Raw genomic sequence first — 24,301 nt, 5'->3', positions numbered from 1 at the left:
ATGAGAAAGGACTGTGTTAGGAGGAAGTTGGAGAGGGCCCACCAAACAGTGAAGCTGTGACAGGGCGATGCAGCTCTTGAACCAAATTGGCTTGTGCCAAGGAGACAAACGACTGCGAATTCTGATGAGGTCCCAAGCCAATTTGGAGCTGAATAGGCCTGAAGAAGAGGCTGACGAGGCAATGATATCTCCCCTATGAGGCCTTGTGGGAATGGATGGCAAGGCATTCTAGACGGTGCGAGGGAGAGGAAGGGGGAGGGACCCAATCATCATGTTGAATGATATCTGCATTTAATGACTACTTATTGAAACGGTGAAACCTAAATTGTAAATAGTTCGTGCGCCGACTTAGTGTAGGAGAACGCCCATGGGGTGGCAATTATCTATCCAAAGGCAGGTGGAGGCACAATCATCAATTTTTTCGGAAGTGGCACCAAGAGCAATAGGCCTAAGTTTCAAAATCTTTTACCCGATCACGAAGCATTAGAAATAGAAGGAGTAGTCCATATAGAATCAGTACGATGAAGTTATTAGGCACCGTTTGACAACGTTCCTGTCGTTTCTGTGCCCAGAAACAGCCGAAACGACTTTTCGATTGTTGGGTGTTTGATAAACCTGTTTCTTGAAATGGATTTTTGGGACTTGATCATCTTTCTGCAGCTAAAGAAGGCGACCTTCGATGGCTTTTCTTTCACTGCTTTTGGGATTGAGGAATTTTATTGGTCTTTTTACAATGGTTGTCGTCCAAAGTCGTTTCTAGAAACGACGAAACATGTATGACTTGTTTCGCTAGTTGTGTTTCTAGGAATAGAAATTGATATAAATTTTGATTTATATTTCTAAAAACAAGAGAAACGGAACGACTTTATCAAATGCTATTTAGGTCGTTTCTCTGTTTCTGGGAACAAGAAAACGCAGAAACAACAGAAGCGGAACGTTGTCAAATGGTGCCTTAGTTGACCTAGTAATCCCAAATACTTTTTTTCTTAGCCACAAGCTTCCAGATCAATTTGAGAATACCAACAAAATTAACCTCTTTGATTCATCTCAAGCTAAGACCTCCCTCATCCCTAGGGAGGCAAACTGCAGCCCAACTCATAGGGTGAAGGAATCTTGTGAGTTTCCAAAGGAAGGCACACATGGGGGACTCCAATGCCTTAATGAAGGACTGAGGTAACCCGAAAATACTAGATCGATGTATGTAAGAAGACTGAAGGACATATCTGATCTATTCCAGACAATTGGCATAAGAGGAAAGTAGCTTTGCCCTTCCAAAGTTGGAGCCTCTTACTCATCAGATCTAACATAGGAGTATGGTGATGAGATGTCAACCTGGCCGGAATCAAAGGCAAACCCAAGTACTTGACTGGAAGATGGCCTAAGGAGAACCCTGTCTTCGCAATTAGACTGGCCTTGTCCACAATTAGAGACCCCTGCCAAGAACTAGTGAGATTTCAGGAGATTGATCCAGGCTCGACAACCCCTCAAATTGGTGCAACACAGGACATAAAATCAAAACAATATTTGCTTTGGAGAAAAGATCATGAGATCATCAGCAAAAGCGAGATGGGATAGCTTAAGGGCCTTGCAGTTAGGAATGAGGGAGATAAGTTGCCGATCCGTGCTAAATTGGATATATCTGGATAGGACTTCAAGGGCTAAGGAGAAGATGAATGGGCTTATATTATGTCGTGGGAGAGGTTGAAGACAACCTCTCAACGCACAGTCCAGTGGAATGAGACCAGCTTGCAATAGACTCAGAGTGCAGCCAAGCCAAGATTTTAGTATGAAGTAATCGACTCTAAAGCCTCTTGATTCCAGCCAATCATAGCCACATAGACTGAAGGATAAGGCAGAAAAATATTCTGCAACCTAGGTCTAGTGTTAGAAGAAGAAACAGGTTGAGTTCTGAATTTTTTCTCTTAGCAGGGAGATTAGTTTGGATTTAAACTCTAGAACTCAGGTTGCCCTAGGGAATAGAATCAGTACCAAAAAAAATGGGACAGGAGAAAAGAGAGACTAATCCCACAATGTGAGGGACTGATAGATCATCTGAAACAGGGTATTGTGTATAGAAAAGATAATGGGGAAGAAAATAAATTAATATAAGGAGGAAAGGTTGAATAAAACAAAAAAGGAGGACCGTACCTGAGATAAGAAGAACCTGGAAGGGAAAATGATTGGGGTGGAGAACCCAACCTGGGAGGAAAGAAGGAACCACCGGGCGCCAGACAATATTAGTTTCACACTCCAACAAGCTTCATTCATTCCATTCTGTATGATCAATGAATTACATCCCAGCATATAAAGAAAAAAAAAATTCCTAACTTCATTGTAAAACGAAAACTAACTTTGAACTCAAACTGGATCTCCTATGTTCTATATAATCTAATCCTAAACAGAAGAAAATAAAATGATATGGAAATTGCAATGTTAACCTGAAAACAAATAAATCAGTTCTTACCAGCCCTTGTTAGACCAATTGGCTCGGTCCCATTTAGGTTTGGGTTTCCAAAGCCAGTTGTATTGGTCCAACCATTCTAGAGCCTCTGCATCAGCTCCCTTATGCACCCAGTTTGAGAACATATTGAAGGAGAAAAATGCTGCATTTTCTAAGACTTGTTCCAGCAGTTTGGGTGTGGGTGCTGATTTGGAACTACAAACTAGGTATGGATACGGGATGTATTAGTCATTACAATTTTGTATGATTTCCTTGTGATAAAGCAAGTTAATAAGATGCATTTACAATTTATGTACAACAATGACAACAGTTACCAAAAAATATTAATTTGACATTGGGAACTTGAAATGCAAGTATTTAACAGCTCAAATCAATTGAGCCTTGACCCTACTAATTGGTTTGTATTTGATAACCAGTTCTGCCATTCCACTATTTGAAGGCACAAAAGATATTTAAATATACTTGGCTACCAAAAAGTCTACATATTTTTGGCCTGAAGAGCATGACTTGTGATAATGCAAGTTTGGTGTGGTGTGTGAGTGGCAAGTTTCGTTTTCCTTCCAAACAAATCAAAAGTAAAGGAATGGGTAAGGATTTGCAGGACCGGACACATTCCATGATTAATAATTCAAGTTAAGTGTGGTGTGTGAGTGGCAAGTTCATTTTCCGTCCAAACAAATCAAAAGTAAAGGATGGGTAAGAATTTGAAGGACCAGATGCATCCCATTCTGATACCCATGTTGTGCCATGTCATATACCAATATTTAAGGTAAAATAAAGGGCCCAGGTATCCAACACTTATACGTTACAACTGCAGCTTCATTAAACTCTGCCACTTTTTTTTGGGGGGGGGTGGTTGGAGGGTAAGGAAACCCTGCAACGGGTTGATGGCTCGCGGCTTGACACTAAGAGTCTAAATCCTGAGCCTACACACTTTTTTGCCGCAAGCCACATATAAAGGATAGAAAAATTTCAGGCAGGTGATTGCGTCCTGTGTCCTCCCCTTGTATCTTCCAATGGGGATTGCTGAACTTATTCCAAATCTGTCTCTCTCTCTCTCTCTCTCTCTAGATATATATATATATATATATATTCAAAAGGAAATTGGTATTAATTCTTTTTGTACACTGCAAGTTTACATTCTATAGTTCCTAAAAGATTCTGTTTTAAGTTTTCAATGCCGGGGGGGGGGGATATGGTCAAATATAGTTAATGATTGATTCGAAGGAGTTAGTTCATATTTTGGAACTCGTCTAGATTTTCAAGTTGAGCCTGGTACGTCTGCATAAACCTTTTAATTGTGAAAGGAATGATCCGAATATTTACTGTTTTGACAGAAAAAAAAGTGGAACACTTGTGGACAAAATGATGTTAAATGCTAGCTAATTCAATTTTTTCATCTGTTTTACTGTCCAATTCTGAAATGTCCTATGGCCAATCCAAAACTAGACTGTGTTGTTCATATTCTGTTATTTTGTGTTTACTTTGAAATTATTCTGTTTGCTTATGTTTTTGCTTTCCAGTTTCATACGGTCTGTTGTAGATCATTTGATTCAATTTATTTTTCTTGGTAACTTGAGGTACTTGGAAAAAGAAGCTGCTAAATTTAGTTAGATATTTTGATACTGCAGCAATAGAATTGAAGTTGCATACCAGGAAGCTGTTGCTTTGAAGAGGCAGGAGGAGCTCATACGTGAGGAAGAGGCAGCTGGCCAAGCTGAACATGAACAGAAGGCCAAACGTGGAGCTGCTGAGAAGGACAAGCGCTCTAAGAAAAAACAGGTCCTATTTCTCAAAATATTTTTGTAATGTAAGGCTAGGTAGGACTACCCAACTCCAGTTAGGATCAACAAGTAACTCCAAATAAAGTAAACAAATCAGGTCTGCTATCTAAGTATTGGCAGCAATCATCAAAGACCAAGGTTAGGTCATAAAACCCAGAAATTTCAAGAACACCAGAATATCAACAAGCAGCCACTTGATGGACCTCAAACTCCTATCGAATATAGGTTCTGTGGAGGTGAGTAGGTCCTCCAAACCTCAGGCACAACTGCTGGCCTGTTGTATATTTATCAACTTGGAAGCAAAATCGAAACAAGAGGACAGAATTAGTAACAAAGTCAAATATCATGTATCAGATCCTTAGATGGGCTTGAAACCTCCATCGAAGGGAAGCTCTGAGATGTTGTTTGGTCCTTCAAAATATAGGCAGCGACTGGTGACAGTGTTGGTAGATATCATCACTTGAAATGAATGAAGAAGAATGCCAATCTGATCGGCAGCAGATCAGCAACCAGTGGAGGACTTCAATGAGGACTCCAGTAGCTATCGGAATCGGATGGCCTCAGTTATGCACAGCAAACAGAGATTAAGAAAGGGATAAGAAGATGAATCAATGGATAGAAGGGGGATAGGAGTAAATGGCTGTCTCAGCTTAGGCATCTCACCTAACATGGACTCTCTCAGGACGATGGTTTGCACAAAAGCAAGCTTTCAATCTTCATTAAATTGTTGGGGACTAACGATTATATAGGCAAGGTTGCTTGCCTCAAAAGAAAGGAAGAAAACAGAAACATAAGAAAAAAAGGAAACAAAAATGAAAGTTACTAAGCTTGCTTGCCATAGATTAACTAACCGAAAAGGAAAGACAATATACTGTTATAAAAAAAAAGGAACAAAGCTAAAAGGAAATAAATCTTCTAACAACTGTCCACTTCTTGTAGCTTGCTGTCCAAGGCATCTAAATAGTGTTAGAAAATAGAAACTTCTGAAATATATAATATTCTACAACTATTAGCAGCATCCCACCCAAGCCAACTGTCGATATTGGACCCCCCCCACAGCACTGTTCACGTGAACATTATCTTGTGAACAAGCACCCATGTGAGCAGTAACTGCATGAACGGTGTTTTTTGTCTTGTTCATCCTGCTTTGATCTACATCATTTTGTGGTAGCTCTCTGTTCCAAACAAGGATTAAAGTATCGGTATCGGTCGCTGTATCGGTCGATCAAAATTAAGATACGTATCGGAGGGTATCGTATCGTATCGTATCGGAGATACGCTAAGATACGCTAAAGATACGCACATAAATGGATAGGGAACACATTTTTATACACTTTTGCATAAAAAAAACAGTTAAAAAAAGTTATATATAACATGTAGAATGCATAAATACTTAAGTGGAGGGTATCGTATTGATAGACAAATATATTGAGTTGAAAATGTTCAAAATGATGAGGGTATGGTATTGATAGACAAATATATTTTTTTGAGAAAAATCAAAATTTTCCATGGAAGTTGTAGAACACTTGTTTTTACATAACATATAAAAAATCTAAACATTTTTAATCATTGAGCATGAGTAGATCTAAGAAATTTGAAATAAATTGAAACCCTCATTTTCTCTTGAAAAAAGTTTGTAAATCCTTATAAATCCAATGATTTAATGTAATAATGATGCACAAAATGTGATTCTAAGTATGATGAACTAGGGGTGTCAATTCGTGGCCCGAACCGACTAAACCGATCGGGACCGACCGTTTATTAAACGTGTTGGGCTTGAGCCCGGCCCGTTTATAAACGGTCGGTCTTGGTTTTGCTACTTGGACCGTCGGGCGCCAGACCGAGACCGACCGTTTAACACCCGATCGAGACCGGCCTATTGTGCACTGGCCTAGCCCGACCCTTTAATGATTGTAGAATACCTATTTTACCCCCCAAATTAGAAAGTAAAAAACTAAAAAGTAAAAACATGTTCATATTTTAAATAATGGTTATATTTGGTATCATTTATTAATTTATTGTCATTTTTTTGGGTTTGCATGAGTGGGCCGGAATATAAGAGCACATTTTAAAGAGGGTCCGTTTAAAAACCGGTTAAAGCCCGTTTAACATTAAACATGTCCGTAGCCCAATTAAGGCCCGACTAAAGCCCGATTAAGGTAGCCCGATTATAGCCCGAGGCCGACCGACCGAATATAAAGTGTACCATGCCCTCAATAACTAAGTCCGATTAGTTAAATGGGCGGACACGGTGTAGCCTTTGAAAGTCTTTAAGCCCGATTAAGCCCGATCGAAACCGAACCGACCCGACCGGTTGACACCCCTATGATGAACCTTAGATTTGTAAAAAAACTTGAAAATCTAAGGTTAAAGTTGAAAAAAGTGAGTAAAGATTCAAGAACTTACTATTCAAAATTTTCAACTTTCAAGTTCAAGGTTCTTCTTGGACTATGTTTTTCTCCTTCTTTGAACCATTCACTTCGACAATGTTTCTTTCAATCTACCATTTGAGTCTCCAAAAAGGTGTGTGAATCAAAGGGGAAGAAAGAAGAGAAATATAGAAAACTATTGGTGAGAGTTTGAAGTGTTTGTTCAAACAATAAAAGGCACATTCACGGGAATTTTCATATTTTCAGTCGATACGGTACCGATACAGTACGATACGGCTCGATACATACCGATACGGTACCGATACTCTCGGGAATTTCCAGATTTTTAAAAGTTCGAATCGTAGAGTATCGGTACCGATACGGTACGGTACGGTACGATACGCACGATACAACGATACGTAAAAGGGGGCCCAAAATTCCCCGTAGCGTATCGGTATGTATCGTGCCGATGCCTACCGATACGGCACGATACGCACCGATACTTAAAACCATGGTTCCAAAGCATCCTCATCAAAGTTACCAAGGTGGTAAAGCTACCAAGGCCGTGAAGGATAGGCAAAGTTTTATCTGGCACCAACAAGGCGGCAATGCTTTGGTTGCCTAGGAGACCAAGGCGCCAGTCGAGGCTGAACCGCCTTATTGCCTAGACACCGCTTTTATAACTATCTCCATTTGCCTTGTTTCCCATTCTTTTCTGCAAGATTATGTTGTTATTGATTATATTTATATCTGAAGAATTCTGAAAGTCTACAACAATCAAATTTTAAAAGTCAACAACATTGTTGTATCTCATGAAAAACCCTAGAGGAAGATCTGACTCCATCATGTGTTCCTGATGGAAAGTCATATGCTCTATAGAAGCTATGCCCTCTAGTTTTAAGTTTTCCCCTTGGCGTTGAACTAGAGTGCGATCCATATGTCATATTACAATTAACATAGCTACATTTTATAGTTCAAGTAGGTGCAGAAAAAATTTAAGGAAGGCCCTTCAAATAAATTAGTGTGAAATATGCCAACCTCTCATCCCAAAAAATGGTTTGAGACTTATAGGAGTTGTCAAAGGACAAACATGGGGTCTTGATGGCGGGGATGGCAGCCACCTCGACACTTATTTCGCCTAGGTGAGCACCATATTTTTTCAGCGTGGAGCAGGGGGCTGAAGACTAGTGATGTAAGACTAGATCACAAAGGACCTAATACCAGGCAGGATTTGAAAATCTGGGCTGAAGTAGGATAAAATTGAGATCTCACAAACCATAATGTAGGAGTGAGTTCTAGGTAAGAACCAACCCTGCAGTAGGATTGATATTCTAGTAGCTGATAGAATCTCCAAGAAACTTGCTGTCAAGAAAACCAAATTTGATGGTCTTGCTGGAAACTAGTAACATAAATTAAAGATGAAAAAATAAACAGAAGAATATAGATGGGGAAGGGGGAAGGGGGAAGGGGGATAGGTGGGGTCGAGTATCTCACTCTTCCTTAGGGCATCTCACCTAAGCTGTCTCTTGCAGCACTGCATCTCACAGTCAAGGATTAAAGTATTGGTATCGGTCGGCCAAAATTAAGATACGTATCGGAGGGTATAGTATCGTATCAGAGGTACGCTAAGATACGCTAAAGATACGCACATAAATGGATATGAAACACTTTTTATACACTTTTGCATAAAAAAAAATTAAAAAAAAGCTATATATAACATGTATTATGCATAAATAATAAATTGAGAGTCGCAATAAGAATCCAAGGTTTGTAGTTGTCCCATAAATGTAAAATCCTTGTTCCCAATCTTGATTTCCACTTTAGTTAAAGAGAAAAATGATTGGCAGCAACTTTAGAACAAAAACACATCAAGAAATTGTTTTTTTGAAAAATTACCCATCTCGGCAATTTTATGACCGTATTAGTGTATCGGTCAATACATGCCGATACACACCGATACGTACCGATACATATCGAAACATACATTTCACTTCGATTTTGAAATTTTCATAGAGTATCGGTGTGTATCGTATCGTATCGGTGGTGTATCTGTATGTATCGTAAGATACATATCGATACAAAAGGGTTTTAAAAATTCCATATATTGTATCGGTAAGGGCCGATATGGTACGATACAGACCGATATTTTAAACCCTGCTCACAGTTTTGTAGCACAAAGCTCCTTTGTTTTTTTCATTCAATCGTGGGTTGTAGATCAACATTCTTCCTTTATTTATAAACTTTAAATCGATTACAAAATTGAGTCCTTCCTTGCATGGAAGGGAAAGGAAAGGAATTGCCTTATAATTAGATATATCCTATTTGGAAACTAATTACAAATCAAATCAAATCCCTCCCTTTTACAAAGATGGAAACCCAATAAATTAGAATTCCTACTTTCTAAAGTGAAAACTAAAATTAGAAACTAACTAGATAATATATTCCTAACTATTACAAGGAAATATGAAAATGGAAACTACATCAATAAAAGATTTCCTAAAATCTTGCAGCTTAAACTCCTCCATGCGAGCTGGCCATGGGGCCCACGAATCAAGAGAGAATCTTCTTCAAGTCTTCTCCACGCTAGCTGCCCTTGAGTTGAACCAATTAAAAACCAAGAACCTGTAGAAACGCAACCCTAAAACGATGCAGAAGATAATGGAAAAAGAGAACAAACAATGCACACGGATTTTACGAGGCAGGACAGCGGTCTAGGTGCTGCACCAGTACTCCCTGGATTAAACTGCGACGGAATACAAGACATCATACACCAACAGAACCAAGCCACATCAGATTAGGCTGCCTCCCATAGCAGTCGCATCTCACAACCTGTCTGGACTAGTTTTGGGGCCTTGTTCCTGCGAGCTACATCACCATAGCTCAGATGGATCTAAAACTTGGAGTAGATGAAGGTCCTATATGAGTCAACAAACCCTCAAAAGATGAGACAATTCCGATGGTTGAATTGAGAGTTATGTTGTCGACATGAATTAGGAAACTTTTGACTACTCTTCAGAAACTAGGGTTCCTGGCATCAGATGATCCTCAAAATTGGAATGAATATACCTTATAACCTGTCTAGGCATTTTTCAAAAGATGAGCTTGAACTGCAGGCTGGTTTGGGAGATATGGACTTCAATCCGAGTTTCCAAAACCTTGACAATGGAGAAATCGATCCTTGACCTGTGGATATATTTCTACCTGATCTATAGGCCTGTCTTCTGGACTTCAAATCACCTTCAATAGTTCCTCAAACACTCTCTCACAGCAGTGAAATAAAGAAGATAATAAGAATAAGAAAAGAGAATCGATGGGGGGTCCTCAAGTTTAGGCATCTCACCTAGGGCCTCACCCAACTGTATCCCACAGCAAAACAACATAAGCCATCTCGAAATAAACTTCATTAACTTGTTAAATTGATTACAATGGTCTCACTTATATAGACTAGGTGCAGCCTTATTATTTAGAAACAAACCAAAAATAGAGACTTGACTAATTTTAACAACTAAATACTAACTTGTTCACTAAGAAACTAACATAAGACCATAGGACTCTTCTAGAATAATGAACTGACTTTGGCTACTTGTTAGCACAAAAAGGAAACAACAAGGGTCCAAATTACTGATCACGTAAACAGTAATTTCTGGTTTTGGGTTGGCTTGATGGGCCAACATTGGGCTGGCTGGTCTGGTTCGATGGAACCAGTGGTCCCGTTCTTTTGCAGGCTCGATCTACTTCAACTGGGCCCTCAAAGCCTGCCTTGTTGCTGCAGTGGTGCCTAGCTGTCACCTACTATGATTTTTGTGGAAATACACCTGGTGGTGCAATTCATTCATGCTCCTTGTTATGACATGTTCCTAAAAGGGATGGTGTGGAAGATTTGAAGCATTATAGAGAGGAATAACTTGTAAGTTTGATGATGATATGGCTTAAGATCATAAGGATTCTATGGGTTTTGATGGATATTGTTGGTTTAGGATTTATTAGCATCCTGTTTCTGATCATTAGACAATGGTTCACCATTCACCATTCACCATTCACCATTCACCGGGTGAATTTTCTCATTGTTTGACCTGGAGATCTTTTATCTTCTTTCACTGTTATATTTGAGGTTCTAAGATAGTTTTTTACTGAATCCAGGGAAATATGAAGCAAAAAGAAATCGGTGGAGAAGTGGGAGTTCAGGTTCAGGCCCAAGAGACCTTGAGCCATCTTTGTAAACCCAATCATGATCCTCCATGGACTTCCCTTGTTACAGTATGCTGACGAGACTTTCTTCGTCTTCTGTACCTTCTAAGTTTTTGGACCCAGAACGAATTTACCACATAGAAGCATAGGAGGGCATGATATGGGTCTGATGGATATCTGAGCTTAGGGGCAGTTTGAAGATGAGAATATCATTAGGGATCGAATAAGATGAGAGCGAGCAGTTTTGAAGGTGTGCATTGTTGCTTTGGTGCTCTGATGTCAAGTTAGCATTCTTTTTCCATGATTCCCAATGCTCAGTGGTGTCCCCAACATTATCAATTTGTAGTTGAATCTAATCGTGGAGAAGATGCAAGTAAACTAGAACTGGATGAAGCACTGGTTATTTCTACTTAGGAGGATAGCTTTGATAAGAAATGTGATTGGAAACAAATTGGAAAAGTTACAAAGGTGATTTTCCAATGAGGGTGAAATGGAAAAAAAAGAGCTTCCCCTTGTAGTGGGTAATTGGTTTCCGAAAACCAATGAAAGTTTGCTGGCTTTGGGTTGGTAAATTTACAGCAAACTTCCAGATCTTTGTTTGCAAATATTTTTGGGATCTTAACCATACTTCAAAAACTTGTATTTTGGTCTCGTTTTGGCCTGACCGAAATGACCTAAATCTACTGAAACTTTGCCAAAACAGTGCAATTTTTGCAGTATGTTCCTACTGGCTATTTCAGAGGGAAAATGGTCATATGAAGCTTGGATACTTCAGGGAAACCTTATGTTAGTTTGTATAAACATATGTAAACCTTTATATTGCAAGAAAAGGCACACAAATTGGTGGTTTGGATTTGCACCCTTGGTTGGCAGTATGTGCCGAACCTTATTGTAGGTTGCCTGTTCTACACATTTATTTAGTACTAGAAGACAGAAAAGGCAAGTAAAAAAAATAAATTATGCTTTGTGATTGACGAAACATACAACAACCACAACAACAACATCATCAACAACTCAGTCTTTTCCCAATTAAATGGGGTCAGCTACATGGATCCGCCCTAGCAAAAGATAATAGGAAAAGAGAAAAAGGGGAATCGACACAAAAGAAACGAAGCAGTGCAACACCTCTGGGACATCCTACCTAAACGCAATCGACAACATGGATCTTTGCCCTATAAACAGCTCTGTTTGAAGTCATACTAGGATCTAGATCTAGTCTCTGCATGTCTTTCTTTATGAACTCATCGATGATCATTTTAGGCTCATTCCCAGTGGATTTGACCACTCCTCCTTACTGGAGCATCCTAAGGCCTTCGATGTACATGACCATACCACCTTAAGCGCATTCTTGGAGTTTGTCTTGAATCGGGGTCACTTCCAAATCAGTTCTTATCTTGTCATTCCTCACTCTATCTCTCCTAGTTTTGCCGCACACCCATCTCAACATTTTCATCCCTGTTACACTCAACTTATCTATGTTACGTTTCTTGACTGCCCAATGCTCCGCCCCATACAACATAGCCGGACTTACGACATTTCTGTTGAATTTTCCTTTAAGCCTTGGAGGAACACGTAGATCAGACAACACTCCAGATGCACCTCCACTTCATCCATTCTACTTTAATTCTGTGAAAAACATCATCTATCTCACCTTACTTGTTTATGGTTGACCCCAACTATTTGAAACAATCTCTTTTTGTAATCTCTTTCCTCAAGTTTCAACACTTCGGTATCAGTCCTCGAATTGCTAAAGTTACACACCATATTCTCCGTCTTCATTCTACTTATGAAATAGTACAAAGTACATGTAACATAGACTCATAGAGTCTCAACTCCCAAGTCCCAAGTCTCAAGAATACTCCTATGTGGACCCCCTCAGACCATCCTAAGGTCTAATACTGCAAACTATGATGTGGAGGATCGAGCCCTACTCATGGACAGATGGTGCCGACGCCAATTTTTCTCTGGTTGTATGAAAAATGCAGGCCACGACATTGTCCTCCACAACTGCCTTGTAAATGACCTCATCTACATACTGAAGCTAACCTATCCTATAGGCTACTAAACAGTGAAGAACCAGCAATTGAGCCAATGTGACTTGATGGTGTTGCCAGCATGTTCGGGTGTGATTTGATGGTGTTGCCAGCATGTTCGGGTGGCGGGACGGGTAGGAGAAGAGGTTGTCCACAAAGGAGTTGAGGTGGCAAAAATTAGCAAAAAAGAGAATTTTCTCCTTCATGCAGTCGAAACATGCGAAACTTATGAGTTCTGGTTGAGATTTTGACTCTCAAAACATTTTCTTTTATGAACCCCAAAAGCCGTATTGTATGAGGTTGAAATTTCAGTTTTTATGTCGATCCCTTAATTTTGTCTCGGAGACTTTGAAATTAGCAAAATGTCCAAAGTTCCGCTGATATTTCTGCAATTTTTGAACCATGATATTAAGAAAGAAAGAGTTCTTATATGGAGAAAAATCATTTTAAGCATTTATCTAGTTGGGAGTTGGGACCTAAAATAAGTCGGCTCATATGTTATGTTACTTGGAAAGGGAATGCAGAGACAAATGTGACTTTCTTTTTGGATGCACATTGGCAAAAATGTTATGTTACATGCATTCTGTAATTGGACTTGACCTTAAGCAGTTCTTGTGTCACAAGTAAAGGTTTACGTAGACTAGTTGGTCATTTATATCTCCCTGCTCTCATACCCAACAATTGCTATTATAAGACTGCATTTACGTTTTCTTTTTCCCTTTTCGGGTTAATTGGCTTCTTATGATACACGCTGTTTAGCATGCAGGGAAGTGTCAGAATGAGTTATCCTTAAACTGTAGCGTTGTGTATGTGTATAAAATAGATGTATACTCATGATGTATAAACATCTTTATACATCATCTACATGTGGGAGGGTTGCTGTGTATAAATTAATGCACATCTCCAATTAATGTCAGGGTTTTGTCTTTTTTCCTTTTGGCTATGTTTTTTCCCCTTATTTGACACTAGTACGCTAGTAGTGTTAGACTAAGCCCGCATATTACATAAATATTCATTTCATATCTTCCTGTACACTCTTACATAATGCACCACCTGTCCAAACTCCAAAAATTGGTCCTATTATAATATCTACTAGGTATAGGCTTTTAACTCTTTTGAAATTTGTTTGTAATGGGATGAATGAGGCCTGATTAAATAGGCAGGTTCCTGGGCCAGAAATATTGCCACAGGAACCTGAGGGGTCAGGTCGATGTTACCACTTAAGTGGGCCAGGCTCATGGGCCTTTGGGCCAACCCTTTTGGGTTGGGTGTTACTGGTTCACTCAAAATCAGATCGTGGGGAATAGATTAGCTGAGATTTTATTTGTCATCTTTATATTTGTTGTTTCTATTTCTGAGTTAGCATCTCGTTTTTATTACTGTACAAGTCCCAATAGTGAGTTGTAATGGACTTTCTATTTTGCTATTAGCAACATTCACTATATATGTAATGGACCATTGGGAGGGACTCCTCCCCACGATTTAATGAAGTTGATAATTCCTGGTTTTGACCAAGAGTTGTGATATGCAGTGAGGTGAGATGCCTTGAGCTGAGATGCCTAGTCTGTGAGAGACTGTCCTATTTCCCCATCTTATTCCTATTTTATCTAATCAATTCTTCAGTTTCTATTTTCTGTTCTGTGACCTTCACATCTGAGACCCATTCGAAGGCCTTCTGCTGCTTCTGGAATATTTGTTTGTTTCTTAGAAAAGTGTTCTGTTACTGCTTTATCAGTTGCTGACAGAAGAAGGCAAGGCTATACCCTGCCGTTCAATATCTCTGGTATGTTTTTGCTGAGATCTTCAAGACCCAGGAGCTGGAGATCCAACTATCAACTTGTGATAATATTTTGACAGCCAAACACATTCCATGGAATCTCCCTTCAATTGCAGTTTGGAGCTGACGTTCGCATGGTTGGGTTTGTTGTTGTCCATAGTCCATTAGTTACTATTTTGATATCTAACCTTCTAATTCTGAGTTCTTCCATAGTTCTGTATTCATCCATCAGATGAGGCTGATATTTTCAGAAATTTATCCCCTCAACAGGGGCTACCTTCAACTGGAATATCTGGTCCATCATAGTGGTCTCATGCTAAATCTGGAACGCTTTTTAATTCTGAGGTTTTAGCTCACTTTGTGTCCTGTTGACTGTTCAAGCCAAGCATTGTCCTATTTTTTTTTTTTTTGTAGTTGGTTAATTTATCATTGTGTCCTAGACCCTATAGTGTTTGGTGCGTTAATGTTTATATCAGTAGCCTTGTAAGTTTGTGTCTGAGTGATTTCCCTGTTGGAGTGTTGCTGGAATCATTGGTCAGACCTCCTGTCAGGCAGTATATTGATTCTTACTGTAGGATAGGATATCAGTGTCCTAATTTTACGTTACCCAAAAGTGGGGTTTGAATGAGTTTACGAAAATAAATATTTTAGTTAGTAGTGATGCCCGTTAGAGATTAGGATTTATCTTACAGTAGTTCTTATAGGGATCTTTTGGGTTCATTCTTTAGCTGTTGGTTTTGTCTTGAGTAGTAGAGTCCAATTGGTTTTAGTTTCTATTTTGGGGTTTTATTAAGATAAGAGTCATGAGGTGGTATGGTCATGTTCAACGGAGGCCTAGGGATGCTCTAGTAAAGAGGAGTGATATGATAACAACTGGAGCCAAAAGATCCCGAGGCAAACCTAAAATGAACATAGAAATTGTGAGGAATGACATGCGTAATCTAGGTCTTGTCCCAAGTATGACCTCGGATAGAGCCTATTGGAGGGCAGTGATCCATGTAGCCGACCCCATTTAGCTGAGCTTCTCTTATCTTGCTGGGCTACGACTCTTCCCTCTTACTTTCATCTCCTTGTCATTCCTCTTTATCATTTTCTATTTACTTATTTTATCCATTTTCCCCTACTTTGTGATGTTGATCCGGGTTCCAAAATCAGAATTGGATCGCTTATGGGCCCATAAGAGTGATAGATAGCTCAAATTAATGGTCGAGTGGCAATTTTGTAAATTCAGGAACAATTCAAACCCTTAAAGTGAAGGGGATAAGTAGTGGGGTCAAATGGAGTTAAAACTTGAAAGTGGAGGGGTGTTCTAGAATTCCATAAGGTGAGGGGAATAATAGAACACATTTAGCAATACAGGGGCTTAAGTGTAATAACAGAAACCTGCCTTTAAAAGTCAAATAGAAAAGGGGCCGTCTTCTTCCTTCTCACTAAACTCAACCGGAGAGAAAACCAGCGGGTGGCTAGGGCTTTGAACGACAAGAGCTCCCTCGATACCTATCAGTTGGGGCTGTAATTGCAGATGAAGGATCGCCTTGCAGTTCTCTCTTGATTCGTATAACCAATGACTTGAAACAACCACCCAGAAGTCAACAGGGAAGTTCTGATTCAAGAACTGGCGGTAGACTTGCAGTTCTTCGGTTGCAGGTTTTGGTTGGCACAGCTGATGGCACATCCAGGTATGATTTTCAGGGGTTTTGGTTGTCTAGGAGAGGGCTACCTTTGCTCAAGATCTCAGCCCAAACAGATCAATCACTAAGGAGATCTAAGAGCTTGATTAGGGTTGCAAATGTCGCCAGAAACAGAGTAGTTCCAGAAAAGGGGAGTACAGCAGGAAATAAGGAAGATTAAGAAAGAAGAAGATGAAATAAAGAGAGAATTTCAGAGAGAGGCAGGGAGGGGAAGCGTGCACGGCAGCCATGGTTTCACCCAAAATACTCATTCAATTCTTCAAAAAATCCAGTCCCATCATTGGGTGCAAAACTCTGTCTAAAAACTCGGAAATAACTTACTTTCCTATTCTAAAACTGAAACAAATATGGAATCCAAATCACATAAAACTTGACTCCCAAGCTATTTTAATAAAAAGAGGTAAATCAAACATAAAAAGGTAACTAAAAATTCCTTTGCCCAACTGCATCTCTTTGTTTTGCACGGATCCTTGTAGCCGACCCCATTAAGTTGGGTTAAGGCTGAGTTTTTTGTTGTTGTTGTATTAAGATAAGAGTCCTTGTAGTTCATTTAGTTTACTTTTGTTAAGAAGTTGAAGTCTAGTGGAATTCTATTTCCTGTTTTCTATAAAAGTTCAGCCCCCCCTCTCTTAAAGAAAAATATGATAGTTAATGAAGAAGACATTTTTTAGTGGAAAATTGAGAACTGTGAGAACTCTTCTCCCCTTTCCCTCTCGTCTCTTTCTTCAAAGTACTGTTCACTCCTACTATACTATGCAGATCAATTTCTCTGTTCTTCCCCTGCTATTAATCTAGTTTATTCCCCAGGCAGCTATACTGACCTCTTCATTTCTTCCTCTATTTCTTTTCTTACCCTCCTACCTATAGGCTGTTTCTCTGTCAGTTGGTTGTTGCATGTGCTGGAGCCAGATCTGATTTATATCTCAGCAGATTCAGTACATTAAATCCTTGTTAAACACATTTAGACCTGGGCTTGTTAGCAATCTAATTAATCATAGATTCTGATTTGGGGAATTAGGGTGATGCAACCACGGGTCCTAAAACCCTGATTATGGGTCCTTGTAGGTTGGTCCCCAAAATTACTAAATTACTCAAATTAGGAGTTTGGTTGCAAAATTGTAAAATATGCTGAAAAAGTTGGGGTTTTAACTGGAGGCAATATCTAAGTGGTGGGTTAATTCTGGAAACTAGTAATAGGGAGGGGAATGAATGAACTAAACTAAGAAATAGAGGGGGTTTTGGGTAAGTATAGAAAATAGGGTTTATTAATATTGTGGTAGAAAATGTCTTCAACCTCTCAATAAAAGACCAGCAGCAGGGAGGACCTGCTTTAAAGAAGAGATCTCCTTCATGAGAGGTCCAAATGAGTTGGGGCTTTAGGGATATAATTGATACTGTTGATCCTGTGAAAATCAAGTACTAACAGCCTCAACAAGTCAGGGAAATAAAGGAGAAACTGTTCTGCAGTCACAACTGTCAGTAGGAGAACCAGTTTAGAGTTGGGACTTGGTTCTCACAAGTCCATCAGAGTTTCAGGGTGGGGCTTCATAGAAAGAGTCACCTAGTGGTATTAATCCTATCCTTCAAGTTGGTAGATGAATAAGGAAGGCACGAGAGAGATCGATGTTACTCTTGCTGATCCCAGGATCATTCCCAGAACAGAGTATGTACAGGGACAGAAAGTAGGAGGAGGAAGAAGGGAAGTTAGTGATGGAATGGAGAAGAAAGAGGAAGGGAAAACAGGAAAAGGGAAAGGGAATTAGGAAGATATAAGAGTGATTACCTGAGAAGGGAGGTTTTGAATTGCAGGGAAGGAAGAAGAAGGCCACATGGGCCAGAAGTCGCACCTCAAGAATAACAGTAACACAGACCCAAGTCTCTTTCATTCAATCTATTCACTAATCTCCATTGTTGGGTACATATGTGAATACAAAAAGAAATCCAACTCTATATAGAAACTTACTGAATTAAGAAACTTAAAACAAACTAGGAAATTGGAAACTAACCACTCAAAGAAAATCCCCTACGTAGCTATAAAATATAATAGCAATGCTATCTTCTACCTTACCCCCCTTGGGCCAAAAGCCAGTTTTGTGACCGGTTCGTCTTGGTCTGGGTTTCCAGATCGGGTTATGCTGGTTCATTCATGATAGTGCTATTGCATCAGAGGGCTTCAAGGGCCGCATCATTAGTAACTTTAAGTTCTGACTTCTCTGTGTTGTCCTCGAACAGGCTAAACAGAAGCGTAGTGGTCGCAAAGGAAAGGATAGAGAGAGAGATGAAAAGTCCAACGTGGCTGTACAAGATAAGAGTCAACAACGGATCAATACCGATGGGAGAACTGTGGACTCACCTGAAAAGCAGGCAATATCTATGCTTGAACAGCCTGACATACTGGAAGATCTTTCTGACATATCTGATATAGGAGATTCTGTTGCTGAGTCACAGCTTGATTTGGAAGACAGAGATGCTAGTCCAGTCAATTGGGATACAGATGCATCAGAAATTCATCCTGTGACGGAAGCCAGTAGCAGTGGAATGAGTAGTCTACCTGTACCCAATGGACGAGTAGAGAAGAAGAGCCCATCTGTAATGGATGACAGCTCCTCAACATGTTCTACAGATTCAATTCCATCAGTGGTAATGAACGGGCCTTATAGAGGGAACTCCTCACCAAACTTCAAAAGTCAGACGTCTCCTGGCAGGTAAAACATGTCTCTTTCTATGCTCATTCTGTTTGGGATGGAACATTTGGCAATCTGAATGAGCTTGTACTTTAATTGTAGAGGGAAGAATCGGCGTGGTAAGGAGACACAAGACCAGAATAGTTGGGGCAGTGAAGGTAACCAGCCATCTGACCCAACATCAGATAGTGGCCCCCAGAATGATGCTTCTGACAGCTGTACAGCACTTGAAACTGAAGCTGAAGCTGAACCTGAAGCTGAACCTGAACCTGAACCAGAGGTAGAACCAGTAGCTGTTGTTGAATCCTTGAAAGATCGGATACACTGGCTTGAGCAGCATTTGGTTGAGAAGGTGAAATGATTTTCATATTCTTTCTATTCTTTTAATTAATAACGATTGAAATCAAATTTTGTATTTTGACGGTTACTGTGAAATAGCAGAATTAGTAATTAACATGATTTCTTCTAAGATGTCTTGTTATAAAATTTTGTTTTTCAAAGTTTCTAAATTTTTTAATTAGTATCTTTTGATATCGAGGGCGGACCTCGCCACAACGGTAAAATTGCTCCATTGGGTTCAAGTCCAGAAACAGCCTCTCCGTGAAGCGGGGGTAAGGCTGCATACATTATGACCCTCCTCAGACCCTGCAGTGGCGGCCCGCCTCACCTGACCCTGCCACTAGCGGGAGCCTTGTGCATTGGTTACACCCTTTTTTATCTTTTGATATCCTCTGATGTATCACCAAACTTTTCATGAAAGTTAAAACTTATACACCATTATGAAATGCTCCCTAAAAAAATTCCTGTTCTCCCTTTGCAAAATACGAAGTTCTTGAAGAACTGAAGTTTAGACCTTGGAAATAGATACAAATCTACATGCTATAATGTAGACTTAAGTTAGGGTTGGAGGACCTGAAATAGTTCTCTATGGAGCACATTGAGACCATTCTGTTGGGTACATCTTGGAGATCACACTGTCCATAATTTTGTTCAATTATTGATCCCAATAGACTAGTCTACTGCATTGTTTTTAAGGTAGAAAGTTATTGCTATAAGGTATCCACTTTTCAACACCATCCTCACCCTTCCCACTTAAAAAAAGTCGTCCATTGATTGGATTCAAGTGATCAGTAGTATCCAAGAAGCTTCAAATATTGGGTTGAATGTATTCCCTGTTGTCATGCACGGAGTAGCGAAGTCAGGTTTTTCCTATCATCCCATCCTGATCTAGGTATACCACTGTGGGTTTTTTACTTAAATACTTTCCATAACCAAAGATACGACAGTTTTATTGGATAATGGTGAATTGCAGTGTCCTTTGACCATTGACTTGCTTTCTAGAAAGTAGATGCACTGTTTATTTATTTTTGTTAATTTTGTATCTGTCTTTGGATATGCTCAGTTTTGTTGGTCCTTGTTTAATTGGAAAATGATTGTCACCCACAGGTCAATTTTTCGATTAATTTGATGGGCAGAAAAGAAAAGGTATCTATTGGTATTTTCAAAATATTGATTACCTATCATGTATCAGCATAAATACCCCCTGTATGCCTTTTTCTGCTGTTGGTATTATCGTGTACTAGCTAGCTCATCCTTTGCCACGGAAGATCCAGTCACTGTCCTGCTCAATTTGGTTGTCCATGGGTCTTCAAGGATTTCATTTGCTAGTAGTTATTCTCGGAATGTTTTACATCCTATCTGATCTGATGGTTTGGTGCTGATTCTTGTATCAGGAAGAAGAAGTTAATTCGCTGCAAAAGAAACTAAGTGTGAAAGATCAAGATGATGTTGAAAGACCTGTAAAACAGAGCACAGCAGTTGATTCATCAGTGTCCTCTCCTAGCAGTCCCAGCATAAATTTTCCTACCATTGCACAGCCAAAGTCTGTGACAGACAGCACTGCTCTAGCTGAGCCAGTTCCAGTTAGGGAGACCTCTTCAAATGGCCCCACACAAATGGAGAAAGGGGTCCCTCAGATAACACTAACACCCCAGATACCTGATTTGTCCAAATTAGAGGTCCAAAGGCCTGAGTCATCATCAAAAGCAGTGTTCCTTCCGGCAGAGAAGCCAACGGCACAGCAAGTTTCTTCAATGTCTAGGCCATCGAGTGCTCCCCTGATCCCTGGTCCCCGACCCACTGCTTCCATTGTTTCCATGGTTCAAACAGCACCTTCATTAGCACGGTCAGTGAGTGCAGCCGGAAGATTGGGCACTGATCCCTCTCCAACAACCCACAGTTATGTTCCTCATTCCTATAGAAATGCCATAATGGGTAAAACTGTGTCTGCAAACACAGCTGGTTTTGTACCTCGTCACTCAAACTCCATTGCAATTCCTTCTCCGGCCTTCTCACAACCCCAATCTTTGATGGCATCCTCACTGATGCATTCACCTCAGTTTTCCACCAAGAAGGATCAAGGCATGGTTAGGCCAGGCTTCACTTTTGGCACTGTAACTCCAGAGATACTGCAGAATCGACCTCAGTGGATGGAAGAGTGCTCCCGAAGGGATGCAAACAATTCACTGTGCAGTCCATCCCTGTTGAATGACAGTCAGAACCTTGATTTCTATGGTTCTGGCAGTCGTGGTCCTCGGACATACTTTAGTGAGGAGTTGCCTGCTGGTCTACCGTCTCGCCAAGCACAAGGGTCATCGGCAGATGAGTTTCCACACCTTGATATCATTAACTACTTGCTTGATGAGGAACACAGCATGGGGAAGGCAGCTAAGGCCGGTGCAGTCTTCCATGGTACAAATAATGGGCATCACCACCCCTTGAGTCGGCAGTTAACTTTTCCTACTGATATGAATACGTCCATGGACATGGGGCTCCCGGTCAACTGTTGTAGGTTAGACCGTCCATCTCCATCTGGCTACAGCGAAGATGGGATGCAGAGGATGTATGGCTCTTCGAGTAGTCACTTTGACGGGCTAAGGGATGTGAGTCAGCATGTTGGTCTCTCTGGTTATAGTAATGGTCAGATTGATGGGGTGATGCGGAACCAGTGGCCAATGGGTGGTGCTGATTCATCTATGCTTAGCATGAGGAATGCCGAGGGTGATGTTTACCCATTTCAACCACCAGAGTATTCAAATTTGCCATGTGGGGTCAATGGTTACACTGTTTTCCGTCCTTCGAATGGGCATTGAAGGGGTACCATGACTGAAAGAGTGCGTCTGCGATCAATTCATCATCATCTTATGTCGTAATAATGTATTTCTGGAAATTCCCCTTCTCGGCTTTGGGAGTGAGGTTGTAATCCTTCCATAAGAAAACGTTTTGTAAAGAGTGATTCTGCCTTTTTTCTTCACATCAGCCTTTTTTTCATGTCTCTCTAATGTAGGAGAAAGTGCTTGCTAGATTCCATCGGTTTTTTAAGTTCTGGCAATCAATTGCTTCCCTTTGGGACTTGCTGGAGTCCATCCCATGTGGTTGGTGTAGTGATGGTGGTCTTGGTTATCAAATGTAGATGGTGTCCGTAAGTTGTACTGGTTCATCAATCTATAAGTAATGCTAACAAGCCAATTTTCTCGGCATGTTGCATGTCCTACTACCCCCAGCCCCCTATCCCCCACCCCAGAATTAGTTTCAGGGAGTTTGTTCCAGCTTGACCAAAAGGAGACTTTCAGAATAATGCATGATGTGGTGAGGGTCATGGAGGTCTTGTTGAGCCAACTCTCCGTTCGTCAAGTTTTTTCTTTGGATTTTAATATCAATGTACCACCACTGGAAGTGGCCATAACAGTGCACAACAAATTCAACATTGTCTACTTAGACCTCTACTCTCTGGTACCCTTTTTGCCACCGCGGTACCACTGCCTGCTTCTACCCCTGTAGGATGCCTCTGGCCTTTGTTGCCAACATGTCTTTTACATAAAATAACAGCTTAGCCAACATAACTGGGAATCGGTTCAAAGCTTGACATAGCGAGGAACAGAAAAAAACACAGTAAATTGAGGAATCAGCACACCAAATAAAAAAAGGGAGGGGGGCGGGGGGGCAGTCCATTTTTATTAATAATCTGAATATCTCTGAAAGAGAAGGGAGCAATATTTTGGAAAACTAACTATTTGCAGAAACCAATTAAAATACGCAGTAATAATAGAAATAACAAAAATAACAACCACTGGAAATTAAAATACACTGTGAATTTATTATTCACCCTAAAAAAATATGACAGAAATAACAATTATCAGACTGGGACAGAAAAGGGGAACAAACCAAAATTTCTTACAACTCAACAAAAGATGAAGAGTCGTGGTATTCTGTGTGCATCCCCAATGGTCCCGCAACCCAGATATGTTTTGAAAAGTACAAACAGAAAGATGCCGTTGACATTCGTTTTCCACTTTACAAAGATTCTTTAATTTTTGGTGCAAGTATAATGGTGCTCCATGGTAGTCATCAGTCCTCAAGTTGAAATCCTCATATGGTAAGCAGTTGGCTCGAATGGTGATGGGACAAGAACTTCCTTCCACTATTGACATTACAAATATTTATTTCCACTTTACAAAGTAAATGAGATTAAAATAGAATATATTGATAATTTTATCTTTAGTAATTACTCTTCCATTCAAAACCTTCCAAAAGAAGAGCTTCAACCGAAGGTGAATTTTAAGTTTTGAAATAGTTTTCCAAATCTTTCCTGTGACCTCAATGAAACCTAGCACCTAACTTATTTTTATTTTTTAATAAGAAAATGAACAATTAGACAAGTGCTTAACCTAAGGGCGTCAAAATATAACCGAAACTGTTTACTGGAACTGAAACTGAAACTGACCGGTTATAACCGAACCGTACCACACTGTCGTAAATTAATCCGGTTTTGATCTTATAAGCCATAATTCCAGTTTGGTTCGGTTCAGAACCAGAAAGATGGTTAACTGGTACCTATATTAAATATTTAAAGTGTTTTGAATTTCGATGGGTCTCTATGAAAAAGGGGAAAAAAAAAAAGAAAGAAGCAAAGTACTAACCGAGAAGGGAGTTCCACTTTCACACAATCACACCTCTTGATTTCCTAATTTCTAGGATCATAGTTAATTAGTTATCATATGTGTAGTCTTTTACATAGAAATTATATTGTCCCTAGCAAAATAAAAATATATTGTCTATATTCTTTAAGAAGTTTAGTATATGTAGGATTCACACAAGCTCTAGGATGCAAACCATGTTCTAAAACGACACTATTAACCGCATGTAAACTAGTTGTGAACCGAATAATAAAGACCGATTAGAAACTGTAAAAACAAAAACTGAATGAAAATGATTCTAATTTCACCTTACTTCTATTCGGTGCGGTTTTGGTTTC

The 24,301-nt window shown here is 39.9% G+C and overlaps 1 protein-coding gene across 3 annotated transcripts in view; it reads left to right on the top strand.

Annotated features, from left to right (window-relative positions):
• The window catches only part of LOC122091837 (TNF receptor-associated factor homolog 1b-like), a 35,956-nt gene extending 13,602 nt beyond the window's left edge, over nt 1–22,354 (top strand). For 2 of the 3 annotated variants that reach the window (XM_042662005.1, XM_042662006.1), the window contains exons 10-14: nt 4,093–4,243; nt 18,536–19,008; nt 19,090–19,339; nt 20,434–20,472; nt 20,721–22,354. In XM_042662005.1, coding sequence (XP_042517939.1) covers nt 4,093–4,243; nt 18,536–19,008; nt 19,090–19,339; nt 20,434–20,472; nt 20,721–22,139 — 2,332 coding nt within the window. In that variant the 3' untranslated portion in view covers nt 22,140–22,354. The remainder of the gene's footprint in view (nt 1–4,092; nt 4,244–18,535; nt 19,009–19,089; nt 19,340–20,433; nt 20,473–20,720) is intronic. The other variant, XM_042662008.1, reaches the window with a different exon arrangement.
• Nucleotides 22,355–24,301: the final 1,947 nt, after the last annotated feature.

This window comes from Macadamia integrifolia, chromosome 10, assembly GCF_013358625.1.
Source record: "Macadamia integrifolia cultivar HAES 741 chromosome 10, SCU_Mint_v3, whole genome shotgun sequence".
Lineage (NCBI taxonomy): Eukaryota > Viridiplantae > Streptophyta > Magnoliopsida > Proteales > Proteaceae > Macadamia > Macadamia integrifolia.
Note: the sequence above shows the minus strand (reverse complement) of the source record. Positions and strands in the feature narration are given on the sequence as shown.